We start from the raw sequence: 23,414 nt of genomic DNA on the forward strand, positions 1-23,414 counted from the left end.
TTTCAAATCTTAAAATAAGTAAAATACTGTGCTGGTTTGGCACCAGAAGATTGGGGCCCTAATATTGTTCAGAAAAAATGTTGTATCCAAGATATCACTTCCACAGTATTGTTCCATTGCAGTCAATCTCACATAATCTACACCACAAGAGGGATGTGTTTGCAAATAATATTTATGCCACAATATTTATGCTAGATGATATTAGCTGGCATTAAAATCCCTGTGACAACACACCACTTAAACTCCTACTAAACAATATTTGATAGCACAAGAAAGCCATCTTGCAATAGCTACTTGCATGCCACAAGTGCTCATCCCCAGTCTACCATCAAAGCAATACCCTATGGTGAAATGGTACGTGCAAGACGGAACTGTAGTATGGATAAAGACTTCACCAATAATATTGCCAAAATTAAAAATAATTTTTCCAAGAGAGGGTATAATTATTCATGTTTGAAGAATGCTGAAAAACGAGCTCTCTCTTTGAACAGAAAGGAGATGCTATTGACTAGCAACAAAAGAAGACTATGTGTCAAAAAAGAACCTTCTGAGGTTTTATTTATTACTAAATATAACAACTTTAGTAATCATATTTACAACATCTTAAGAAAAAATTGGAATTTGCTGAAGGTTGAAAATCTTGCGGGTCATATAGTATCAAACAAACCCAAAGTAGTGTATCGTAGAAACAGAACCTTTAAAGATATACTCAGCCCTAGCTATGTTAAAGATGTACAAAATACTCATCTCACATGGTTACCAGAAAAACCATTAGGTTTTTATACATGCGAAAGCTGCTCCATATGCAAATTTGGTCTGAACAAACTAAAACATTTTAGGAGTAGACAATCGAGGGAGTTTGCAATCAATTGCTTTATCAACTGCAATACGACGTTCACGGTATACGTGATAACATGCTCCTGTGATAGGGTATATGTTGGTAGCAGCATTCGTAGCTTGAAACTGCGAATTCAGGAACACGTACGAGCAATAAGAAACTGTGATTCTAAATATCCTATTGCCTTACACATATATCATGACCATCCTAATGACAAGACCATTACATTTTGTGGCATTGATCATGTTAGAATGCCAGAGAGAGGAGGTAATGGAGAATTGCTACTCAGGCAGCGAGAGGCATCCTGGATTTGCCGTCTCAGGTCCAATAAGTTTGGTCTCAATGTTAACGATGAATTACACTATTTCCTATAATGCAGCTAGGCCATCGATATGATGTTGATTTCAAACCATGTGAAAAATGTATGGATTGTACCATATTTTGTGAGTCTGCATGTGGCTTTATTGAATGCTGTTCATGAACAGATAACTCTGGTCCACTCAAATTTTTTGATTACTATGTGGACATATCATCTACATTGATCTCTCTGGATGATTCACTGGACTTGGTCACTTTTGAGCCCTTCTTCTTCATAAAATCTGTGTTTTTGCAACAATCCTCGCACACATATTGTATTGGGTTGACTATATGATTTGTCACACCCAAATGGACAGTTCTAGGTATTATTGACAGAATTTTGCTTATGTTGCTTGAGATGGATGCTAGGTCTCCATTTCTGGCTGCTCCGACATACCAGGCAGAAATTTTATGAGTCACTTCTTTGATTCTCAAGAGGTGGGATCTAAGATTGCCTTTTGATTCACATGTGAACCATTATTTTGTCTATAAGATACACTGACAGGTTTCTTAATGCTTTATTTAGCATCATTTGATCACTTTCAATCTTCAGCAGGCTTTGTATAGTACACGTCGTCTTAAGATGGCCGCCGTATTTTTGTGTCTCCTGCGCACTTGGCCGTCTCTATTCTGACCATTAAGCACTGCTTTCATTGTATTGCCGTGGCTTTCGACATGCTAATGGTTTTATTTTATCATTAGAATATTTACTGGTAATTTTTAACGGAATACGTGAAACGATAGGATTTAGACATTTTTTCTTTCTTTTTACTCGCATAAATGGTTTTTTAAAAATTAACATAGAATTCATATATCCTTCAGTTCCATTTGCCTAAAGCGTCCTGTTTTGGGATATCGATGTGCATAACATTGATGAGATATTTATATATTCGTGTGGTTTCAAGATGGCCGCAACGCTAACTTGCGACTTTTGGGTTCACGGACTTTTTCTATTTCCGCCATCTGTCAGGTGTTTCTTATCACGGTACCGGGAAGGTTTAAATACGCACAAACGTTTGTCTCTGGATAATCGCTCGAGACTGTTGAAAGAAGAATACGGGCTACCATGCCGCTCGGGTAAGTTTCTATATGCTCAATACGTTGTGTCGCAAATGAAATGTTAATTTTGTAAGGGATTCTTTATATACCGTGCGCTATTGTTGAGACGCAATTACATCGTAACGTTTATAAACTCTGGAGCTTATACGCTACCAAGATTTTTGCATTGTGTCTCTGCGTTGGTTACAGTGATACCGCTCATCACGCTATAGTACAACTTTAGTCATTCAATTGTTAATAGCTAATGCTTTGTCATTACAAGATGGCCGCTGGATTCAATGTTCTGTGCCGTAAATAGAGGTTTTTAATATGCAGGGGATTTCTTATACGCCACGAGTCTATGTTGTGATTAGTTTTATCGTAAAGACTATGAACTTGCATCTTATACGCTATTAACAATTTTGCCTTATGTGCCTTTTTTACTTCACTATGCCACGGTATTATTGGATAACTACCTGATAACAGTCAATATCTTTAATTTTAAGATGGCCGCCTGATTAGTTGCTTTGCTGTTTTTTACTCATATCCTTCTCCAGGTACTGAATGGAGTGGAAGATTTAAAGAAGTTTTCGTCTTAGTACTTTACTAATTCACGAGTGTCACTAATAACAAAGTTAGAGATATATATATCTTTTGGGTGAGTTGTTCTAGGATATTTTATTTTCACTCTCCAACACGACATGATGTTGTTTCTTGTTATTTTAAATCATTGTCTGATGCTCTACTCTCTTTGGATATAAACTTTTAAGGGCATTGATTTGGAACATTGGATCTCATGAGTGTTAATCTGGACTATATGTAACAGGTTTTGATCATTTTTGGCTGTTAGAATAATGTATCTGGTATAATAAATACACTTGAGAATATCCGTTTTTTATAACTGAATATTGTACTGTTTTATCAAAACATTTGCTTTTACGTATTTTTCTATAGGTATTGTCCTATACTGACTGAAGGTCTTTACATAGGCGTTTTCTTAAATTGATGAAACTCCATGCAATAGATCTCTTGTTTGGTAAGTGACATATGGCAAATAATATTTCATTTCGATGCATATCGAAGCCAATAATATGCATCTATTAAAAACTAGGTTCTTGCTCTTTTCTATTTGCTTTAGATTTTTGGCGTTTGCAAACACTGAAGATTTTTGTTTATCACATTAGCTATTAATCAGGCACAAATTGACGGGACCAATATTCTTTGAATCCCATTTTTTATTATGTGGGCCCACATGCTCTTTTCCCTTTTTTTATAAAATAGCTTTTCTACATAATTTGGGTATTTGGATTCATGTAGCATGGCCCATATGTCTATAAACGAACATCAGTCTTGACATGAATGATCAATGAGATGATATGTCTATTATGAGCTCATCTATAAAGCTTTATTATTTAAACACATGGTAATTCTACTTTAGAATGATAGGTACTTGAATTTATATAATGGTGACAATATGCTATTATATTTTGTTTTGTCTTGTTATATAGGCCCTCTTCTTCTAGTGTGAATACTTTATTGACATTTTTAAACATGATGCACAGTTAGAAAAACTGTCTGTATAAAGTCGATTCTGCAGAATGTTTGTATATTTAAATGTATATATATATTTTGGTGCTTTGGGAATTAAAATATACTTTGTATGTATTTTTCTATAGCCCTGAAGAAGTCTCCTTGCAGGAGACGAAACGCGTCGGCTATGGCTTTCTTGAGCTATCAAGGCTGTGACATTCCATGCCTGTGAAAAGATAAAATAAAGAAAAGAATTCGTTTTGAAAATCAATGCGACGTCTTGGAAATTCCTTTAAACATTATGGACTCTTTCTTTAAATAGTGCTGAACCCTTTTGCATGTATGTTTTGAAAGGACCTTGTCCTGATTGAGGAGCTCAGAGGGAAGTGTTCCTCGGTTCGTTGCACTATTCAAGTTTATGCTAAACGACACTATTCATTTGTCAGGTGCGGTAATATAGCCTTCACCCTCTTCGCATTTGTTTAAATAATATCCTACTAAACAATATTGACACAAGAGCGAGCAAAAACACTCCCTACTCAGTCCATTTGCTAAGAATTGTAACAGCTACATTTGTACATGCATGTGTGACTTCTACTGTATCAGTATTTGTGAGAGGTTCTTCCAAGTGCTAAACAATTCATTCTTTGAAAAAATTGCTTCTTATGTGTGTACTTTACACAATTGGTCACTGGTCTGTAAGAACTATAAGATATATTTACTCACCAGTCCTGTTTGAAAACTCCCCTTCGGCACATGGCACACAGTCGAAGCAGCAGATGGGCCTCCCTTCTATTGGAGCCTTTCGGTGCCCAGGGGGGCAGCTCTCACTGCAGACAGAGCGAGGAATCTGTAAGGAAAGAGGGGATAGAGGAGATGAGATGTAAAGTCTGGGATAAGGGCCCAGGGGGGCAGTTCTCACTGCAGACAGAGCGAGGAATCTGTGAGGAAAGAGGGAATAGAGGAGACTAGATGTAAAGTCTGATCTGAGGGCCCAGGGAGGCAGCTCTCACTGTAGGCAGAGCGAGGAATCTGTGAGGAAAGAGGGAATAAAGGAGATTAGATGTAAAGTCTGAGCTGAGGGCCCAGGAGGGCAGCTCTCACTGTAGACAGTGCGAGGAATCTGTGAAGAAAGAGGGAATAATGGAGATTAGATGTAAAGACTTAGCTGAGGGCCCAGGGGAGCAGTTCTCACTGCAGACAGAGCGAGGAATCTGTGAAGAAAGAGGGAATAATGGAGATGAGATGTAAAGTCTGAGCTGCCGGCCCAGGGGGGCAGCTCTCACTGCAGACAGAGCGAGGAATCTGTGAAGAAAGAGGGAATAATGGAGATTATATGTAAAGTCTTATCTGAGGGTCCAGGGAGGCAGCTCTCACTGCAGACAGAGCGAGGAATCTGTGAAGAAATGTGGAGGAGTGTGGCTCAATGGTTAGAGTGGCAGACCCTGAAGCAGAGTTCTGGCCAGGGACCAGGGTTCGATTCCCGCCTCGGCGGGGCTCGGGCTCAATTTCCTCGGACCTGTCTATTCTCGCCTCGGTACCTATTCTAATCATGGGTCCCACGCTGCAACTCTGGGCAATAGCTTGCTTAGCCTCCACACCGGCCCCAACAGCGCTAAGGATGCCTGGCTTCACCCTGGGGGTGCCCAGGAGTGGACACTTCACAGGGAAAGCCAGGAGGGGTTCCACAGCGGTATGAGTATCAGCGCCAGGAAACCGCAAAGGCGACACCGCAAGGTGGCCGTCTGGTGACAGTGCGCTCTATAAGTACCTTGACATTTACATTTACATTTGACAATAAAAGAGATTAGATGTAAAGTCTGGGATAAGGGCCAAGGGGAGCAGCTCTCACTGCAGACAGAGCGAGGAATCAGTAAGGAAAGAGGGAATAAAGGAGATTAGATGTAAAGTCTGAGCTGAGGGCCCAAGGGGGCAGCTTTCACTGCAGACAGAGCGAGGAATCTGTGAGGAAAGAGGGAATAATGGAGATGATATGTAAAGTCTTATCTGAGGGCCCAGGGAGGCAGCTCTCACTGCAGACAGAGCGAGGAATCTGTGATGAAAGAGGGAATAAAAGAGATTAGATGTAAAGTCTGAGCTGAGGGCCCAGGGGGGCAGCTCTCACTGCAGACAGAGCGAGGAATCTGTGAGGAAAAAGGGAATAATGGAGATTAGATGTAAAGTCTGAGCTGAGGGCCCAGGGAGGCAGCTCTCACTGAAGACAGAGTAAGGAATCTGTGAGGAAAGGGGAATAAAATATAGGAGGAAGATTAGATGTAAAATCTGAGCTGTGGGCCCAGGGGGCAGCTCTCACTATAAACAGCGAGGAAGTGAGGAAAGAGGGAATAAAATAAAGGAAGAAGATTAGATGTAAACTCTAAACTGAGGGCCCCGGGGGGCAGCACTCACTGCAGACAGAGCGAGGAATCTGTGAGCAAAAGGGAATAAAATAAAGGAGGAAGATTAGATGTAAATTCTGATCTGAGGGCCCAGGGAGGCAGCTCTCACTGCAGACAGATCAAGAAATCTGTGGGAAAAGAGGGAATAAAAGAGATTAGATGTAAAGTCTGAGCTGAGGGCCCAGGGGAGCAGCTCTCACTGCAGACAGAGCGAGTAATCTGTGAGGAAAGAGGGAATAATGGAGATTAGATGTAAAGTCTTAGCTGAGGGCCCAGGGAGGCAGCTCTGACTGCAGACAGAGAGAGGAATCTATGAGGAAAGAGGGAATAATGGAGATTAGATGTAAAGTCTGAGCTGAGGGCCGAGGGGGCAGCTCTCACTGCAGACAGAGCGAGGAATCTGTGAAGAAAGAGGGAATAAAATAAAGGAGGAAGATTAGATGTAAAGTCTGAGCTGAGAGCCCAGGGAGGCAGCTCTCACTGCAGACAGAGAGAGGAATCTGTGATGTAAGAGGGAATAAAATAAAGGAGGAAGATTAGATGTAAAGTCTCAGCTGAGGGCCCAGGGGGGCAGCTCTCACTGCAGACAGATTTTTAAAAGACTTTTCAGCCGTAGAGGCGAGTTATTGCACGTGGACTTTTTCTCTGAAGATGATCTAGTTCACATCGGAGAAAGAAAGCGGCAGGCCTTGAACGAAGATAAGATGGGATGACTTTGACAGACAGAAAGTTTTAGGTTCCCCTGCTGCACCCTTTGGTTGCCATCTCGCCGCTGCAGCCCTCACGCCATCCTGCAGCCTCTGTGATCGGGCATAGTTCCCCCTGCCTGCCTGTCTGGGGATTCCGGCCGGTGGCGGAGATTTAGCCATGGCCGAAATCTCCACCTCCGGGCCGGAAGCTCCGCCTCCGGGCCAGAAGCTCTGCCTCCGGGCCGGAATCTCCACCTCCGGGCCGGAATTTCCGGCCCGAGTGCAGACGTAAAGTTAGTAGTCGTAAATCCATTCTGTGAATACCAAAAGTAGTAAGTGCATTCTGTGAATACCAAAAGTAGTAAGTGCATTCTGTGAATACCACAAAGTAGTAAGTTTAGGATTTTGTCTTAAGTTAATTCTGTGAATCGGGCCCTCAATATCAACATCTGACACTTGCAATTGTGGGCAAGTTGCAACCTGTTTATATCAAGTTATTGGGCCTCAGTTTTGGTCGACAAGCTGTCTATTCGAGTTTCTGTCTCTATACAACTCCTTAATCAGATTCAGTAGTGTCATTCCATGCCACTTGATTGGTATTCTGTCATCTAATATGTGGCTTTCCTGATGAAGGCACTTGGGTCACTGAAACACGTGTTGATTTGATCTCATGATATAACATCAACAATTTAAGCCATTACCTCTGTTTCAAGGTGATTGTTGTTAGGTAACATCAAGGTCTTATGTACCCCTATCAGATGACCTGTTTGTAAATATTCCTGGATTAATCGTGAAATTAGTTCAGTCTTGATTGAAGAAAAAGGATACATCAAATTTTGACGTGTTTCACTATGATTTTAAATTGCTAGTAGTTCTGATGATACCATGAAAATTTGTATATCACTGTTTTTAGAGAAATGTTAAGATAACAATAAAGAATGTTAATTTTTTTTTTTTTTTAGTCTGCTTTGTCCTTATATATATATATATATTATCTACTGGCGGTCGCCAGTAGATAGTTATAGTTAGGACCGTGTTTCCATAGGAAATCCGCAACATTCTATTTGGAATAACTTTGGCGCCGGTCGACGAATCCTCGCGAAATTTTCAAAACTAATGGGGCGCTACGCTCCGCTCCTACCCTGAAAGTCTCGGGGGGATTCGTCAAGCGGGGGCTGAGAAAAAAGGGGGGTCCCAAAACACGTTTTCCCCATGCATTTTCCCATAGGACCTTTAGTCCGAGCTACAGCCCGAACGGCTGAACAGAATTACTTGAAATTTGGCAGAGAGGTAGTCCTCAGGTCAAGGATGTGCCTTTTGTAGGTTTGGTGTAAATCTGTTCAGTAGGTCCTGAGAAAATAGCATTTAAATCAATATATATATCTGTAAGCGCGCTCCGTGCGCTTACCGTAAGCTTACCGTACGCGTACGGTGCCGTGCGAGAGCTCAATTCTGATTGGTGGTTACATGACTGTAAACATTCGAATCGGTCGAAATCAGGAAGTGTCGGCCGCCATTTTCTGTCTCTCGCACTGAGAAACAAAGGTGGGGAACTTGAAAAGGGGGCAACGAAGAGAGTTGCAGACCCCCTAGTGTTTGTCAGGGGGTCCAAGAAGGACCCAAAAGTACGAAAAATACATTTAATAATTTTTTAAAAAAATCGCGGAGTGCGCGTACGTTAAGCTTACCGTACGCGCACGGCAAAAAAAAATAAAAAAATAAATAAAGAAGTAACAATCACATTTATTAAATAAATTAAAGGACCCACAAGGGAGAAAAAAACAAATGTTACTGTGTAAAAAAAGGTGAGGCGCGCACTGCATGGACTGCGCAACGCGAAGGCACCGAGCGCCCACTGCGCGCGCACGCTGTGCGCACAGTGAAAAACCAGAAAAAAAAATAAAAAAATACATAACTTAGCATTTAAAAAACCGTACAAATTCACTGAAAAAACCATAGGTTTCACACACGTTATAGTTAGGAATTATCATTTACAAAACCTTGCAAATTCACTTAAAAAACCATAGGTTTCACACATGTTATAGTTAGCTGTATATTTCACTCGTAAAAAACCAATGAAATTCCACGTTATAGTTAGATCAGGTAACTATAACTTGCGCGACCGCAATCCACAATGTGTAATTTCAGATGTCATCATTGATGTCATGAGTGATGTCACTGACCATGTCATGAGTGATGTAATATGTGACGTCATCAGCAGTTTATTGTGGGCGCGCAAGTTATAGTTACCTGATCTAACTATAACGTGGAATTTCATTGGTTTTTTACGAGTGAAATGTACAGCTAACTACAACATGTGTGAAACCTATGGTTTTTTAAGTGACTATATATATATATATATATATATATATATATATATATATATATATATATATATATATATATATATATATATATATATATATATATATATATATATATATATATATATATATGTATCATGCATTTTGAATTTCTGCTTAGTTGCTTCGGAGTTTAATGTATACAGTAAATAATAAGGGGAAGGTCAGCATTGGGTGTTTAAAGTTACTTTTGAAACCAATCCTCTTGTTTAGGATCTCAGTGGTAGTTGCTATTGGCCCTGTTATCAGGCAGGTCGCTCCCCTCGCAGCACCACCTCTGTGTCGCTGCCCCTGAGCCCGCTGCTGCCGCTGCTTAGGTTCGAGCCTTGCGCTCGTTCTGTCTCCTCTTGTAGTGTGTGTGCTTCTGCCTGCATTTTCTGTATTGTTTTACTGCTGTTGTAAGTATTCTTCATTTTTACCCTCTTTGCCCTGATTGTGCCCTCTCTTTCCTTCTGTACCCCCTGCCCGCTATCCCCTTCGTTTTTCCCGCCACTGCCTCCCCTGCAGCTCCGCCCCCCAGCGCGTCCATTTGCTGCCTCGCTCCCACCTCCCAGCTGCTCCTCCCTCCCACCTCCCCTTATATGACAGCCGCTGCGAGGTGAGGAGAGGAACGCTTGACCCTGTTATCAGGCAGGTCGCTCCTGGCTCCGCACATTACCACCTCTGTGTCGCTGCCCCTGAGCCCACTGCTGCTGCTGCTTAGGTTCCAGCCTTGCGCTCGCTCTGCCCACTCTTGTAGTGTGTGTGCATCTGCCTGCATTATCTGTATTGTTTTACTGCTGTTGTAAGTATTGTTCATTTTTACCCTCTTTGCCCTGATTGTGCCCTCTCTTTCCTTCTGTTTCCCCGCCCGCTCTCCCCTTCATTTTTCCCGCCGCTGCCTCCCCTGCAGCCCCGCCCCCCCTGCACGCCCATTCGCTGCCCCGCTCCCGCCTCTCAGCTGCTCCTCCCTTCCACCTCCCATTATATGGTGGCCACTGCACAGCTGCGCCTAAGGCAAGCCCGTCTGCGCCCGTCTGCACCTGGACTGCACCCAACGCCAGACCCCCTGGCCCCCGCGAACGCAATGACGCCCGGCTCCGCTTTGAGGCCAGCACCCTTCAAGCACTCAACACCAGACGATCGCACACCTGCTTCCTGGCTTCCCCGAAACGCACACAAGGACCCTTCTCCTGCCAGAACCGCAGCTTCACCAGCTATCGATCCGCAAATCCGCCCACCGTGAAAGAACGCAACCACCTCAGATGCATTATTCTCAACACTCGCTCCGCCCCCAAACATGCAGTTGAACTCTGGGACCTACTTGACTCAACCTCCCCAGATGTCGCCTTCCTGACAGAGACCTGGTTGAACCCCTCCTCAGCACCCGACATCACCATAGCCATCCCTGACAGCTACAAGATCACCCGCAGGGACCGAACCAACGGTGTAGGAGGAGGAATCACCATCATCCACAGGAACACTCTCAGAGTCTCGACCAACACCGACGACACACTCAGCACCGCCGAACACCTGCACTTTCAGATCCACACCAACCCCAACACCACCCTCAGAGGAACCCTCGTCTACAGACCCCCCAGACCCCGACCACAGTTCAGCGACTCCATCGCCGACTTCATCAGTACATACGCCCTTGCCTCCACAGACTACATCCTTCTTGGTGACCTGAACTTCCACCTCGAGAACAACAACAACACCAACTCCACCACCCTGATCGACAACCTTGGACTCATAACAACACCCACCCACTCTGCCGGCCACACGCTTGACCCCATCTTCTCCACAAGCACCCACGTCTCCTTCAACCACACCACCGAACTCCACTGGACTGACCATCACTGCATCCACTTGACCTTCCAGAAACCCACCATGCACCTCCGCACCCAACAGATACCACTGCTGGAGCAAAGTCACCGAAAACCAGCTAACCACTACCCATGCCCGGAGCCCACCCGCTCACCCCACCGACCCCCCCGCAACCTCAGACAATGGATCAACGACTGCGCCAACACCCTCGCCCTGATCAAGAAACCCTCCAACAGACACACCAGCAAGAAAGCCAGCTGGTTCACTGTGGATCTCCAGGCCTCCAAGCAAACCTGCAGAAAGCTAGAATGAAATGGCACCTTGAACAGTGAGGTTCCGTGTGAGACGGGACGGCACTTTTTGAGTGGTGACGAATATGGACGAGTGTGGTATCTATGAACCGCAAATGACGAGTACAGTGGGTGTGCGAAGTTTCGCAATGCAGCCATGTATGGTTCGTCTTATTTTCGTGTTTGTTCATTCGAACCCTCGGGTTCCATTTTAGATACAGCGTCCATTTTGTTTCTTGCCCTCAAGTAGCCAGCGAACGGGCTTTTGTCCGCTTCGTGACCCTGGGATTTCCAAGATAGTACGAAGGACACGTGTTTCTTTCAGGTGACTTTACGACGAGGGGAATGACACGAGTAAGGCAGATGGCCCCGCTCGAGGCTCATCTTGCCACTCCGGTCTATTGTTTCAGTCACGCATACATTAGACACAAGGTCTTTGATCCCTCTATCGAGTTTCCTTTATTGCCCTAACACTCTTTTTCTAACCTGTTGTGCATCCTCATCCTCTCCTCACATTCTGTTTTCCGTCCTTCCTTAATGTGTTTATGGTTGAGAGGAAATGTGTTTATTGCGGAGGGAATATGTTTTTACAGTTGGGAACCGGCAAGGACTGTTGTAATTATGTTCCGGCCTCTTGAAACATGAACGCAACCCTTTTGAAGTTTATTGTGGGAACTGAGTTAAACCGTTGTTTGCCATACTGTGCTATGGCAAAAATGTGTATAAAAGGAGCGACCCACTTCTACGAATTTGAAGCAGTCTCCGAGAACCTACACGCTGTGTACTTCTTGTGACCTCTGTATCCCTGCAGTAAATAAACGCTGATCTCTGACGTCGCTGGAAGTGTCCCGTGTCTCTGTGTTTTGTACGCCAGAACAGGTAACCCACGAAGGTTTCAGGTGTTGTCCCCTGGCACCGCTGGGCCTTAATAAAACCCAGTCCTTCAGTTGGCGCCCAACGTGGGGCGACATCAACGGTACCGGTCCAAAGCCCGACGATCGTGAGGAACTTCGTGTGAAATCTCCGAGGGAAGGTGCACCCCGCTTCATCGATCCAGTTGTCGAAATAAGTGGCCCGACGTCCTTTCCGCGAAGATCCCCGCCCCCTGACGGCTGCGACGGACCGATGCCCTGACTGTCGACCTGTTCGGTGCCTGGCGTAGTCCTTTGTACGGCGAGACGATTGACGGGCCTTCCTGGTGACGCCATTGTTCTCTCAGTTAAGTATTTGTGGGTCGCTCCCAGTGTTGCTTTGTTGTTTGCATGGTTCCATTGCATTTGTGGTTCTTAGTTGTTGGTTCTTAGTTGTTGGGTTTTATTTGACGATTGCAATTGCCAAAAACCGAGGGTCTTGCATTTTTGCGAGGACATCGTAATTCGATAGCCCTTGAAGTTTGTATACTTGGCTAGTGTGCACGATGCCTGGCCGTAGTACTTTGTTTGGGTTTCTCAAATGTTGCAGCATGGATTCCCGGTTGGAGGATTCCTGCCCGATACCTCCGGTTGGAACTCCGGTTTATGAGCTCTATAGTCGCCATGGCGTGGGTCCTATCATATATAATGAATATTGGGTCCGTTACACTAAAAAGGATGGTGTCCTTAGTTGGCCACCTCATGGTAGTTTCGAGACTGCCATTTTAGATAACTTGGAAGCGAGATTATTTAAGAAGAAAGCTAGGCCGGCCATGTTTGATTCCTTCCGGTTATGGCGGAAAGAGGCCAAGCAGAAAGAAATCAAACAGAATAAGAAAAATAAACGAGAAGGTGTCATTACGGTGATGCGTAATGCAGAACAATATCAGTTAGATAAAAACGAGAAGGAGCAAGAGGTTAGTGCTCGGCTTCACCATATGTCGGTGGACAAATGTTACCCGACGCTACCTTCTGCGATCGATAAGTCAGGAGAAGAATCAGTGGAAGATTCGCTTTTGTCTTATCTGATGAAATCACCACCTCCTTATGCTCCTGATGTTATGGGTCCCGTTAATCCCCCTCTTCTTCAACCTGCTGTTTTGGCGGCTGCTGGTCAGCCTGCCGTTCCTCCTGTACTCCCGAATCCCCTTGGGCCACAGATCGTATATCCTCTTGTTCCGGCTTCTCTCCCTGTTGCGCCTGTCCCAGTCCCTCCTCAGTCTGTTGTTCCCACTACTCCTGCTGCTGCATCTACCTCTACCGTTTTTGCCCCTATGGCTGCTACACCTTCATCTTCTTCCTCTTCTCCTTCTGTTCGTAGTCGTCTCTTGACTGCTGTTGCTTCTCTTTATTCTCCGTTCTTTGGGCCGATACTTGGCTCGACTCTTTCGGATGTCGCTCAAAGACGCAGTCAGCTTCCCGATGATAGGGAACGTGAGACGTTGGTAAAGACTGCGCGTAGATGGATTCGCAATCCTGTTAGATACACCCCACGTGTAGTGTTTGAAACATTTTCTCAGTTCAATGCGCCCACGCAACGATTTGTGTTCGAAGAATTGTGTAAGTCATTAAAAGAGGAGTGGGACGATGATATGACTGACGATCTACCACCTGAGGTTTCCGAGCTACAGCTTCGGTTTTCCGCGGGTGTCATCGTAGGTGATAAAGTTCGAGAGGCTCTGGAGCGCTTGCTATCCTTTCGATGTACGGTGCAACCGCGTGCACTGTTTAAGGACGCAACCACGGAATGGATGGCACAACCTGGTCAATATCCAATGCGAGAAGTTCCCCCAGTGTGGATGCCAGGTGATGCTGGTGCTAACCCTCCTGTCCCACCGCATTTCCAGAGAGTGTGGATACACCTCCCGTGGAAGCGATCGGAGGTTTTGCAAGTGAAGCAATCTCTACCCGATCCTCGTAAGAACCCTGCGGGTTATTATAAGGAGCTGTCCCAATTGGTGGATGCTACAGTTATGAACCTAGCCGATATCGATATGCTGTTCGGTAACGTGGTGCCTCAGCCGGTTTGGACGAAAATCCGTCATGAGAATCATGTCGCCGAGTTAGGCGGTGACTGGGCTGCCCTTACAGCGGCAGATGCCCGACAGGTCGGTGGGGCTAAACCTGAACAGATTATTGCGGCTTTGCCCCAGAGGATAATTACCCTCATGAAGACGCTTATGCCAGCGATGCGCGTCAATTGGGACAAATTATCAGCATGTAGGCAAAAGAAGGATGAAAGTGTGTCTGACTTCTTTACTAGGTTTGAAGAAGCATTCCTTGATCATAGTGGTCAGGACATGGGTTCTGAGGGTGGTCAGCGGTTGTTCGTTGACAAATTTGTATCGAATTTGTTGCCCGACTTGAGCAACAAACTGAAAAATTCTGAGAGTGCGTGGGCTGTTTCTACCACTGCCCAAATATTGGCTACGGCCCAATATTATGAGAATAGGGGAAAAGAGGAAAGTGAGCGTGCAGAAAAGAAAACTAAGGATCTCAAAACAAAGGTCTTGTTGCAGCAAGCTTATCCTCCGCGTTCAAATTTTAGTGATACGCAGCAGCCGAATAGATCGCAACCACAATTTTCTAGACCACAGTCGCGCAATGCTTCGCCTGCGCCTCGCTTTGTGCTGGGAGATAATCAGTGCGCATATTGTCGTGGGGAAGGCCATTTGAAGTTCAATTGTCCGGTTCTCCGTGACAGGGCTAATGGTGTGTCGGCTCGGGGAGGACGGGGTGGTCCTCAACAGGCTTCTCGTGGTAGAGGTCGCGGAGTTGCCCTGAACCAGACCGAACGCTTTGTGACGTCTTCGGATTCACAAAATTGTTTCGATCGACGCGAACCATCGTCCGGTCGGTCGGCACAGTATCATGTGGATGATCATTATGTTGAATGTGATGTTGATACGGATGGTATCTACTAGGACAGCCATAGACAAAGGAAGGGAGAAGTATCAGTTCCGGTTGATCAGAGAGGGCCTTATGTTGCAGTAGCCACTTTGGGTGTTGTTGAGCCTTTTCTGTTGGACACTGGTGCAGCGAAAAGCTCCATCATGCATTCGAAACTCCCTGGCGCGCCTTTGTCTGGCTTAACGAATGTTTCCGTTGGATTTTCTGGCGCCCCCGTTAGCAATCCGGTCTCTAACCCATTGCCCCTTACAATTGGGTCTCATGAGCTGGAAGCTCCTTTGATTTTGACTACTGGTTGTGGTGAGAATCTTTTGGGCTTAGACCTGTTGAAAAGGTTACATGCAACTTTGTACTGTTCCCCTACGGGTGTGGAGCTCATGTTGGGTAAGAGCGTGATTTCCCCTATGTATTTGTCGCTCGACAAACTTCCCCCGGAATTGAGATCTCTTCCAGATTCCTTGTGGGCAACAGGTCCCAACGATGTGGGCCTGTTGGATATACCACCTTATGTTGTCCAACTAAAAGTGGGTGCGCGTTTGCCACGTATACCTCAGTACCGTATCTCCCTTGATGGTGAAAGGGCACTGTTAGCGATCATTTACGACTTGATCGGCAAGGGTGTTATTGAGGAGACACGAGGTAATGTGTGCAATAGTCCCGTGTTGCCTATTCTGAAACGAACGGATCCCTCCAAGCCTCCTGTGTACCGTTTGGTTATCGATTTGCGAGAGGTAAACAAAGTTGTTGTTCCGCAGTTTCCTGTGGTGCCAGACATTACAGCTTTACTGACTCTAATTCCAGCCACTGCATCATGGTTCTCGGTCATCGATCTGAAGAATGCGTTCTTCAGCATTCCGATCGCTGTGGAAAGCAGAGACTTGTTCGGTTTCTCATTAGGTGGTCGTAGCTTTAGATTCAAGCGCGCTCCACAGGGCTACTGTGAGAGTCCATCAATCTATAGCCAAGCTCTTAAAAGCCAGCTTGATGCATTTGTGTTGCCGTCCGGTGCAGCCTTGATTCAGTACGTTGATGATCTGTTAATTGCTGCTGACACTGAACAGCTTTGTAAATCTGCTACAGTGTCTTTGTTACAGCACCTTTGCGACTTACATCATAAAGTGTCACCTTCCAAACTACAATATTGTTGTCAAGAAGTTACCTATCTCGGTCACTTATTGTCAAAGGCGGGACGAAGGTTGACCCCTGAACGAATTGCAGCAATTGCTCGAATGACTGTGCCAGCAACTCAGAGAGATGTGCGTGCCTTTCTAGGTATCACATCATATTGCAGACAGTGGATCCCGAACTTTTCACTGTTAGCGAAACCATTGGTAGCTCTTACGTGCAAGGACGTTTCGACTCCTTTGCCTTGGACGGAGGAATGTCAGAAAAGTTTTTCTGAACTACGTGACGCTTTGTGTTCGGCTCCTGTGTTAGGCACTCCTGATTACAGTAAGCCTTTCACATTATACGTCCATGAGAGGGACGGTTGTGCGTTGAGTGTTCTAACGCAACAATTTGGTGATAAGCAGCGTCCGTGTGCATATTTTTCCTCGACCTTAGATCCGGTAGCTAGAGCATTGCCAAGTTGCTTGAGGGCGACGGCGGCAGCTGCGGCGTCTATTAGGCAGTCCGCAGGTTTGGTCATGGACAATATGCTCATAGTAATGGTTCCGCATGCAGTTGATACGCTCTTGAATCGGACAAAGACTCAGCATCTAACGAGTGCACGGTTGTCTGGGTATGAGCTTACCCTTTTGGCGAGTCATATACAAATTAAGCGCTGTAATGTACTGAATCCGGCAACATTGTTGCCGATCAATACGGAATCAGATAATGTACTGCCCCATGATTGTTATTTACGAACCGAGGAAGAAACAAAAGGTCGTGTGGACCTGAAAAACACTCCTTTGTCAGATCCCGATGGTTCTTTGTATGTGGATGGCTCTTGCTTTAAATTGCCGAATGGTGATGTAACGACTGCGTATGCTGTGGTGACATTGAGCACGGTTGTGGAGACTGCGAGATTGAACCAGAATTCAGCACAAGCGGCAGAATTAATTGCATTAACGAGAGCGTGCGTTCTGTCGAAAGGAAAGCGTGTGAATGTGTTTACCGATAGTCAGTATGCATTTGGGGTTGCGCACAACTTCGGAAGATTGTGGAGAGAAAGAGGATTTATGACATCGCATGGTACGAAGATCCAGCATGGGCAACTAGTGAATGATCTTTTGGATGCACTTACATTGCCTAAACAAGTGGCGATTGTGAAATGTAGTGCGCACCGGAAAGTGACGGATGATGTTGGTCGTGGTAATGCATTTGCGGATGAGGTTGCTAAAGAAACGGCTAAGAATCTTGCGACTCGAATGTATGTTACGAATTCAGTGAGATGGCCGGAAGAGACTGGTATGTGTGAAAACACTGTTGAAAGTGTGAAAGAAATTCAGAATGGAGCTACTGAAGCTGAAAAGACCAAGTGGAAAGAAAGTACAGGGAAATTGGATATGCATGGATGTTGGGTTGATCTGACGGAATGTCAGAGATGGATGCTTCCAGATGCATACGTGTTAGCTGTTGTGACGATGGCTCACGGTTTGTCACATATCAGTGCGAAAGGAATATGCAAGTTCTTGTCTCCTGTGTGGAGGAATGACGGTATTGCTAAGTGCGCTGAAAGAGTGGTTAAGAATTGTATGGTGTGTTTGATGCACAATCCCGGAAAAGGTACCCCCACTCCACCTGGTCATTTCGCTCCTCCTACCTGTCCCTTTGAGGTTATCCAGCTGGACTTCATCCATATGGAGAGATGCAATAACCTGAAGTATGTTTTGGTTGTGGTTTGCGCGTTCTCCAGATGGATCGAGGCCTATCCTCTTAAAGATAACACTGCCCTGTCCACAGCGAAAATCTTACTGAAGGAATATTTCCCTAGGTACGGAATGCCGCGGATTGTGTGGTCGGATAATGGAAGCGAGTTTGTGGGAAGTGTAATGCAGAGTGTGTGTAAGGGCCTTGGAATAAAGCAGAAATTCCACAGCGCCAACCATCCTCAGGCAGCGGGTCTGGTTGAAGGGTACAATGGTACCCTGAAGCTGAAACTCGCTAAGATTCAAGCTACGACTGGTCTGTCATGGCCGGATGCCTTGCCTCTGGCTCTCCTATCAACCAGAGCGACGGTACACTCTCGAGTAGGGCTCAGCCCATATGAGATCGTGTTCGGTCGCCCTGCAAATATTTGGGGAGTCCCGAGACCTAGGGCTTTTGATAGTCTTGAATATCCAATGTTGATCGATTATTTGTATGATTTGACCACTAAACTACGATTAATTCATCAACAGGTCTTTGAAGCTCTACCGGCGCAGACAGAGGGTCCTGGACATCAGCTCCGGCCAGGTGACTGGGTAGTCACCCGTAATTTTGGTCGGAAGCGTAATCTGGAGCCAAGATTTGTTGGACCCCATCTAGTCTTATTGACGACGAGGACAGCGGTTCGACTGGAGGGCCGTAGACATTGGGTCATCGCCAGTCACACAAAGAAGGTACCGATCCCCTTACCAACCGACGGTTGGGTGAGAACTGGGATTCCGGCAGAAGAGACTGAGACTCCTTTGCGTTTCGTGCCATTCAGCGACGCTCAACTTGTGGAGGATTCGTTGTTGCCAGATCCACAAGTGGAGTCATCAGTAGCAGAGAACCCAAGGTCCGACTCGTCATCTGCCTCATTGAACACTGCTGCGCCACCTGAACAATTGTTCGTAGAGCAAACTCGACCTGGAAGAAGTCGATACTTTCTTCGTCCAAGGAATTCAAGGACTAATAAAAATTGATAGTATAGTGGTTTTGACGTTACGAATATTATGAACAATTGCATCCTTTCTTTGTGAGTTTCTGTGTTTCCACTGCTAAGAGACTTGTAACGAACTTGAACCTCTCCATCCGGGTTACCGTAGGGCCGTGCGGGTACTTCTTTCTGTTTAGCAGGTTTCTGACGCTAGGTTGGTTACTTTTGTCGATTCCTGGGAACTCCTGGGGATTGATAATCGCTGCTCAGAACGAAGTGCGTCAAGTACGTCACGGACGGTTTGTAGAGGATGGCATTCTCTAAGCTGGTGGAAGAAGAAAGGGTATTGGCACAGAGATCAGAGTTATGGAGGGTCGTGCGAACGAAATGTTTTCTGTTCCAGGTGTTTCTATTATTCCTAACTGTATCTATGTTATTGGTGGGTGGAGTGTATTTTGGGGTATCGCAATTTATGCCTTCTGTTACACCTACCTTTTCTCCTAACCTAAGTTCCCTCACTACTGTTTCCCCACATTCTTTTCATCCTTTGCCTAAACACGAGCAGGTTAGACGTGCGGAATTCAGGAATAATTCCTTTGTTCAACTCCTACATCAGCATCAGTTAGTGGTGAATATTACAAATTGTTGGGTATGTGGGTTAATGCCACACACCATGGATAGGGGTATTCCGTACTTGGTCCTTCCGTACAGCTCCCAGGGTTCTGCTCGAGCATTTCAAACAATGTTTCGCAGTGCACTAGACTCCTACCCCAGTCGAGAGCCCAGATCTGTTAAATCCGGTCCTGGTCCGTACCACAAGCCTCTGGCGATAGCCATAGCAGATCTGGACAGAGATGTTTTCGATGCATCACTCATTCCAGACGAAGAAGTGCAGGCTTATAAGGATCTGAGTGAGGCTGAGTATGGTACGTCAGTGGGAGATAGACAGTTGAAGAGCTCGTCCCCGATATGGATTGTACCGCACCTTGGTAATTTCTGTTTGCAGGGTTTGGGTCGAAACCCGAGAGCACAACTTGGGAACAGTGCTTGCACTGAAACGTACGTCCTACCAATGCTCTCCTCCCCTGTTTTCCTGACTGCCAAGGGCACCTATTTTGTGTGTTATGAGCGCGCATATACATGGTTACCCCGCGACTTCTCGGGTACCTGTTATATTGCGAATCTCTTACCTCCGACTTTCACAGTTGCTTCGGATTACCACAAAACTAGAGTTGTGAGAGGTGTAATTAGCAAAGAGGATACTGCCGGTCAAGAAGCAGGAGACTTCTTTAAGGGTTTCCTGCCGTTCTGGGGACCTATGGTTAATAGTAGGAACCTAAGACAGTTGACCCGAGTGGTAGAGTCGACTGCTAATATTACTGCAACTGCCCTTGGTAATCTAACAGCGGAACTACAGGCGGATAGACTCATGACGTTGCAGAACCGTATGGTTCTAGACGTGGTCCTTGCAGATCGAGGGGGTGTGTGTAAAATTATCCATTCTAGTTGTTGCATTTTCATCCCTGATAATGCTCCAACTGTATATCAAGCCATCTCGAAGTTGCATAAGATTTCCGAGTCCATACACGTGGACGAAGGTAATTGGACGCTCCTAGGATGGTTTTGGGGTCTGATGTCAACTTGGGGTTGGAGTATTCTGATGATTGTAGGGGCTGTTGTAGCGTTTCTGTTCACGTGTTGTCTTTGTGTACAGTGTGGTCCTGCCTTATGTGGCCTATGTGCTGCGACGTGTATAAGGCGGCCATCTGTTACCAAGGAGACATTGATGAATAGAATGATGTTCCAGCAGCATCTGAACGATCTGATGAATATCGATATAGATTCCGATCTAGACTAGTGCTTGCCTACATGAGGGCAAAAGGAGCATCTGAGGTTCCGTGTGAGACGGGACGGCACTTTTTGAGTGGTGACGAATATGGACGAGTGTGGTATCTATGAACCGCAAATGACGAGTACAGTGGGTGTGCGAAGTTTCGCAATGCAGCCATGTATGGTTCGTCTTATTTTCGTGTTTGTTCATTCGAACCCTCGGGTTCCATTTTAGATACAGCGTCCATTTTGTTTCTTGCCCTCAAGTAGCCAGCGAACGGGCTTTTGTCCGCTTCGTGACCCTGGGATTTCCAAGATAGTACGAAGGACACGTGTTTCTTTCAGGTGACTTTACGATGAGGGGAATGACACGAGTAAGGCAGATGGCCCCGCTCGAGGCTCATCTTGCCACTCCGGTCTATTGTTTCAGTCACGCATACATTAGACACAAGGTCTTTGATCCCTCTATCGAGTTTCCTTTATTGCCCTAACACTCTTTTTCTAACCTGTTGTGCATCCTCATCCTCTCCTCACATTCTGTTTTCCGTCCTTCCTTAATGTGTTTATGGTTGAGAGGAAATGTGTTTATTGCGGAGGGAATATGTTTTTACAGTTGGGAACCGGCAAGGACTGTTGTAATTATGTTCCGGCCTCTTGAAACATGAACGCAACCCTTTTGAAGTTTATTGTGGGAACTGAGTTAAACCATTGTTTGCCATACTGTGCTATGGCAAAAATGTGTATAAAAGGAGCGACCCACTTCTACGAATTTGAAGCAGTCTCCGAGAACCTACACGCTGTGTACTTCTTGTGACCTCTGTATCCCTGCAGTAAATAAACGCTGATCTCTGACGTCGCTGGAAGTGTCCCGTGTCTCTGTGTTTTGTACGCCAGAACAGGTAACCCACGAAGGTTTCAGGTGTTGTCCCCTGGCACCGCTGGGCCTTAATAAAACCCAGTCCTTCAACAGGCACCGGACAGCCACGCAGCCCACAAAAACGCAACCCACAGAGACCCTCACCTCATCAGATCGACCAAAAGGGCCACCTTCAAAAACTGCCTAGACAACAACGCACGCAACAGCAAAGAGCTCTTCAACATCGTGAAGGATCTCTCCAACCCCAGCTCAAACACCAACGACATCCCACCTTCGCAAGACCTGTGCGACTCCCATGCCACCTTCCAAACTGCCCCGGCAACCACCAAAACCTCCGTCCCCATGGCCACCATCCGCACCGATACCCTGCTCTCCTGGACCAACATAAACGACGACGAAACCATGAAAATCATGAACACCATCCTCTCCGGATCTCTGTCAGACCCATGCCCACACCACATCTTCAACAAAGCCAGCACCTCCATCGCACCCCATTTCCGGAAATCCATCAACATCTCCTTCGAGACAGCGACCTTTTTTCGGAGAGCTGGAAGCACACCGAGATCAACGCCTTACTCGAAAAACCCAAGGCTGACCACAAGGACCTCAAGAACTTCCAGCCCATCTCCCTGCTCCCGTTCCTGGTGAAGGTCATCGAGAAGACCGTCAACAGACAGCTGACCCGTTGCCTCAAGGAGACAGCATCCTGTCTGGGTTCCGCAGCAACCACAGAACCGAAACTGCCCTCATGACATCGGGGCCCTGCTGGACAACGAAGAAACCGCGGCCCTCATCCTCCTGGACCTGTCAGCCGCCTTCGACACGGTCTGCCACCACACCCTACGCACACCTCTCCAAGACACTGGGATCCGAGACAAGGCTCTGGACTGGACCACCTCCATCCTCTCTAGCAGAACCCAGCGCGTCCGCCTCCCCCCTTTCTGCTCCGAAGCCACCGAGATCATCTGCGGCGTACCCCAGGGCTCATCCCACAGCCCAACATTATTCAAAATCTACATGACACCGCTCGCCCATGTCGCCCGACTGTACGACCTCCTACGCTGATGACACCCAGCACCAAGGACCCCCTCACCGCTAAAACCAACCTCCACGAAGGAATGCAAGCCGTCGCTGAGTGGATGAAGAACAGATGACTCAAGCTCAACTTGGATAAGACGGAAGTCCTCATCCTCGACTCCACCCCCTCAGCCTGGGATGACTCCTGGTGGCCGACCGCATTGGGAACAGCTCCAATACCCACCGACCACACACGCAACCTGGGGTTCATCCTCGACTCCACTCTCTCAATGACAAAGCATGCCAACACCATTTTGTCCTCCTGCTTCAACACCATCTGCATCCTTCGCAAGATCTACAGGTGTGGAGTAGGAGGCACATGACCTGGTTGTTCGGACAGGGTCTGGTAGGCTGGGCAGCGCTGTGTAGGCAGTAGGGGTTGCCTGATAGCAGGCGGTTGATTGTCTGGAGGACATTGCTTGGAGGGTGGCTGCAGCATGAGCCTGTTGTGTGACGTGGGTCATGCAAAGACCAGAGGGTCGTGCACTGTGCACGTTGCAGGTGCAGACGGTCCTGCCTTTGGCACGGCGTTGGCGCAACAGTGGCACAGAAAAGCTGCTGGCTGCATTTATAATGGGTGGAGGGGGAAGGGAGGAGCATTTTGGAGGCGTGTGGGTTGCAGAATAAGGGCACTCGGTGGGGCGGTGCCGCAGGTGAGGCAGCAGCAGGGAGAAGGGGTGAGAAATTAGGCAAAAAGTAGCGCACAAAGACAAGG

The 23,414-nt window shown here is 46.3% G+C and overlaps 1 protein-coding gene across 1 annotated transcript in view; it reads right to left on the reverse strand.

The window, feature by feature from the left end:
- The window catches only part of LOC146829925 (vomeronasal type-2 receptor 26-like), a 228,171-nt gene that overhangs the window by 110,342 nt on the left and 94,415 nt on the right, over positions 1–23,414 (reverse strand). The window contains exon 2 of the mRNA XM_085605698.1: positions 4,490–4,613. Coding sequence (XP_085461824.1) covers positions 4,490–4,613 — 124 coding nt within the window. The remainder of the gene's footprint in view (positions 1–4,489; positions 4,614–23,414) is intronic.

Source organism: Triturus cristatus, chromosome 5_1 (genome assembly GCF_964204655.1).
Source record: "Triturus cristatus chromosome 5_1, aTriCri1.1, whole genome shotgun sequence".
Lineage (NCBI taxonomy): Eukaryota > Metazoa > Chordata > Amphibia > Caudata > Salamandridae > Triturus > Triturus cristatus.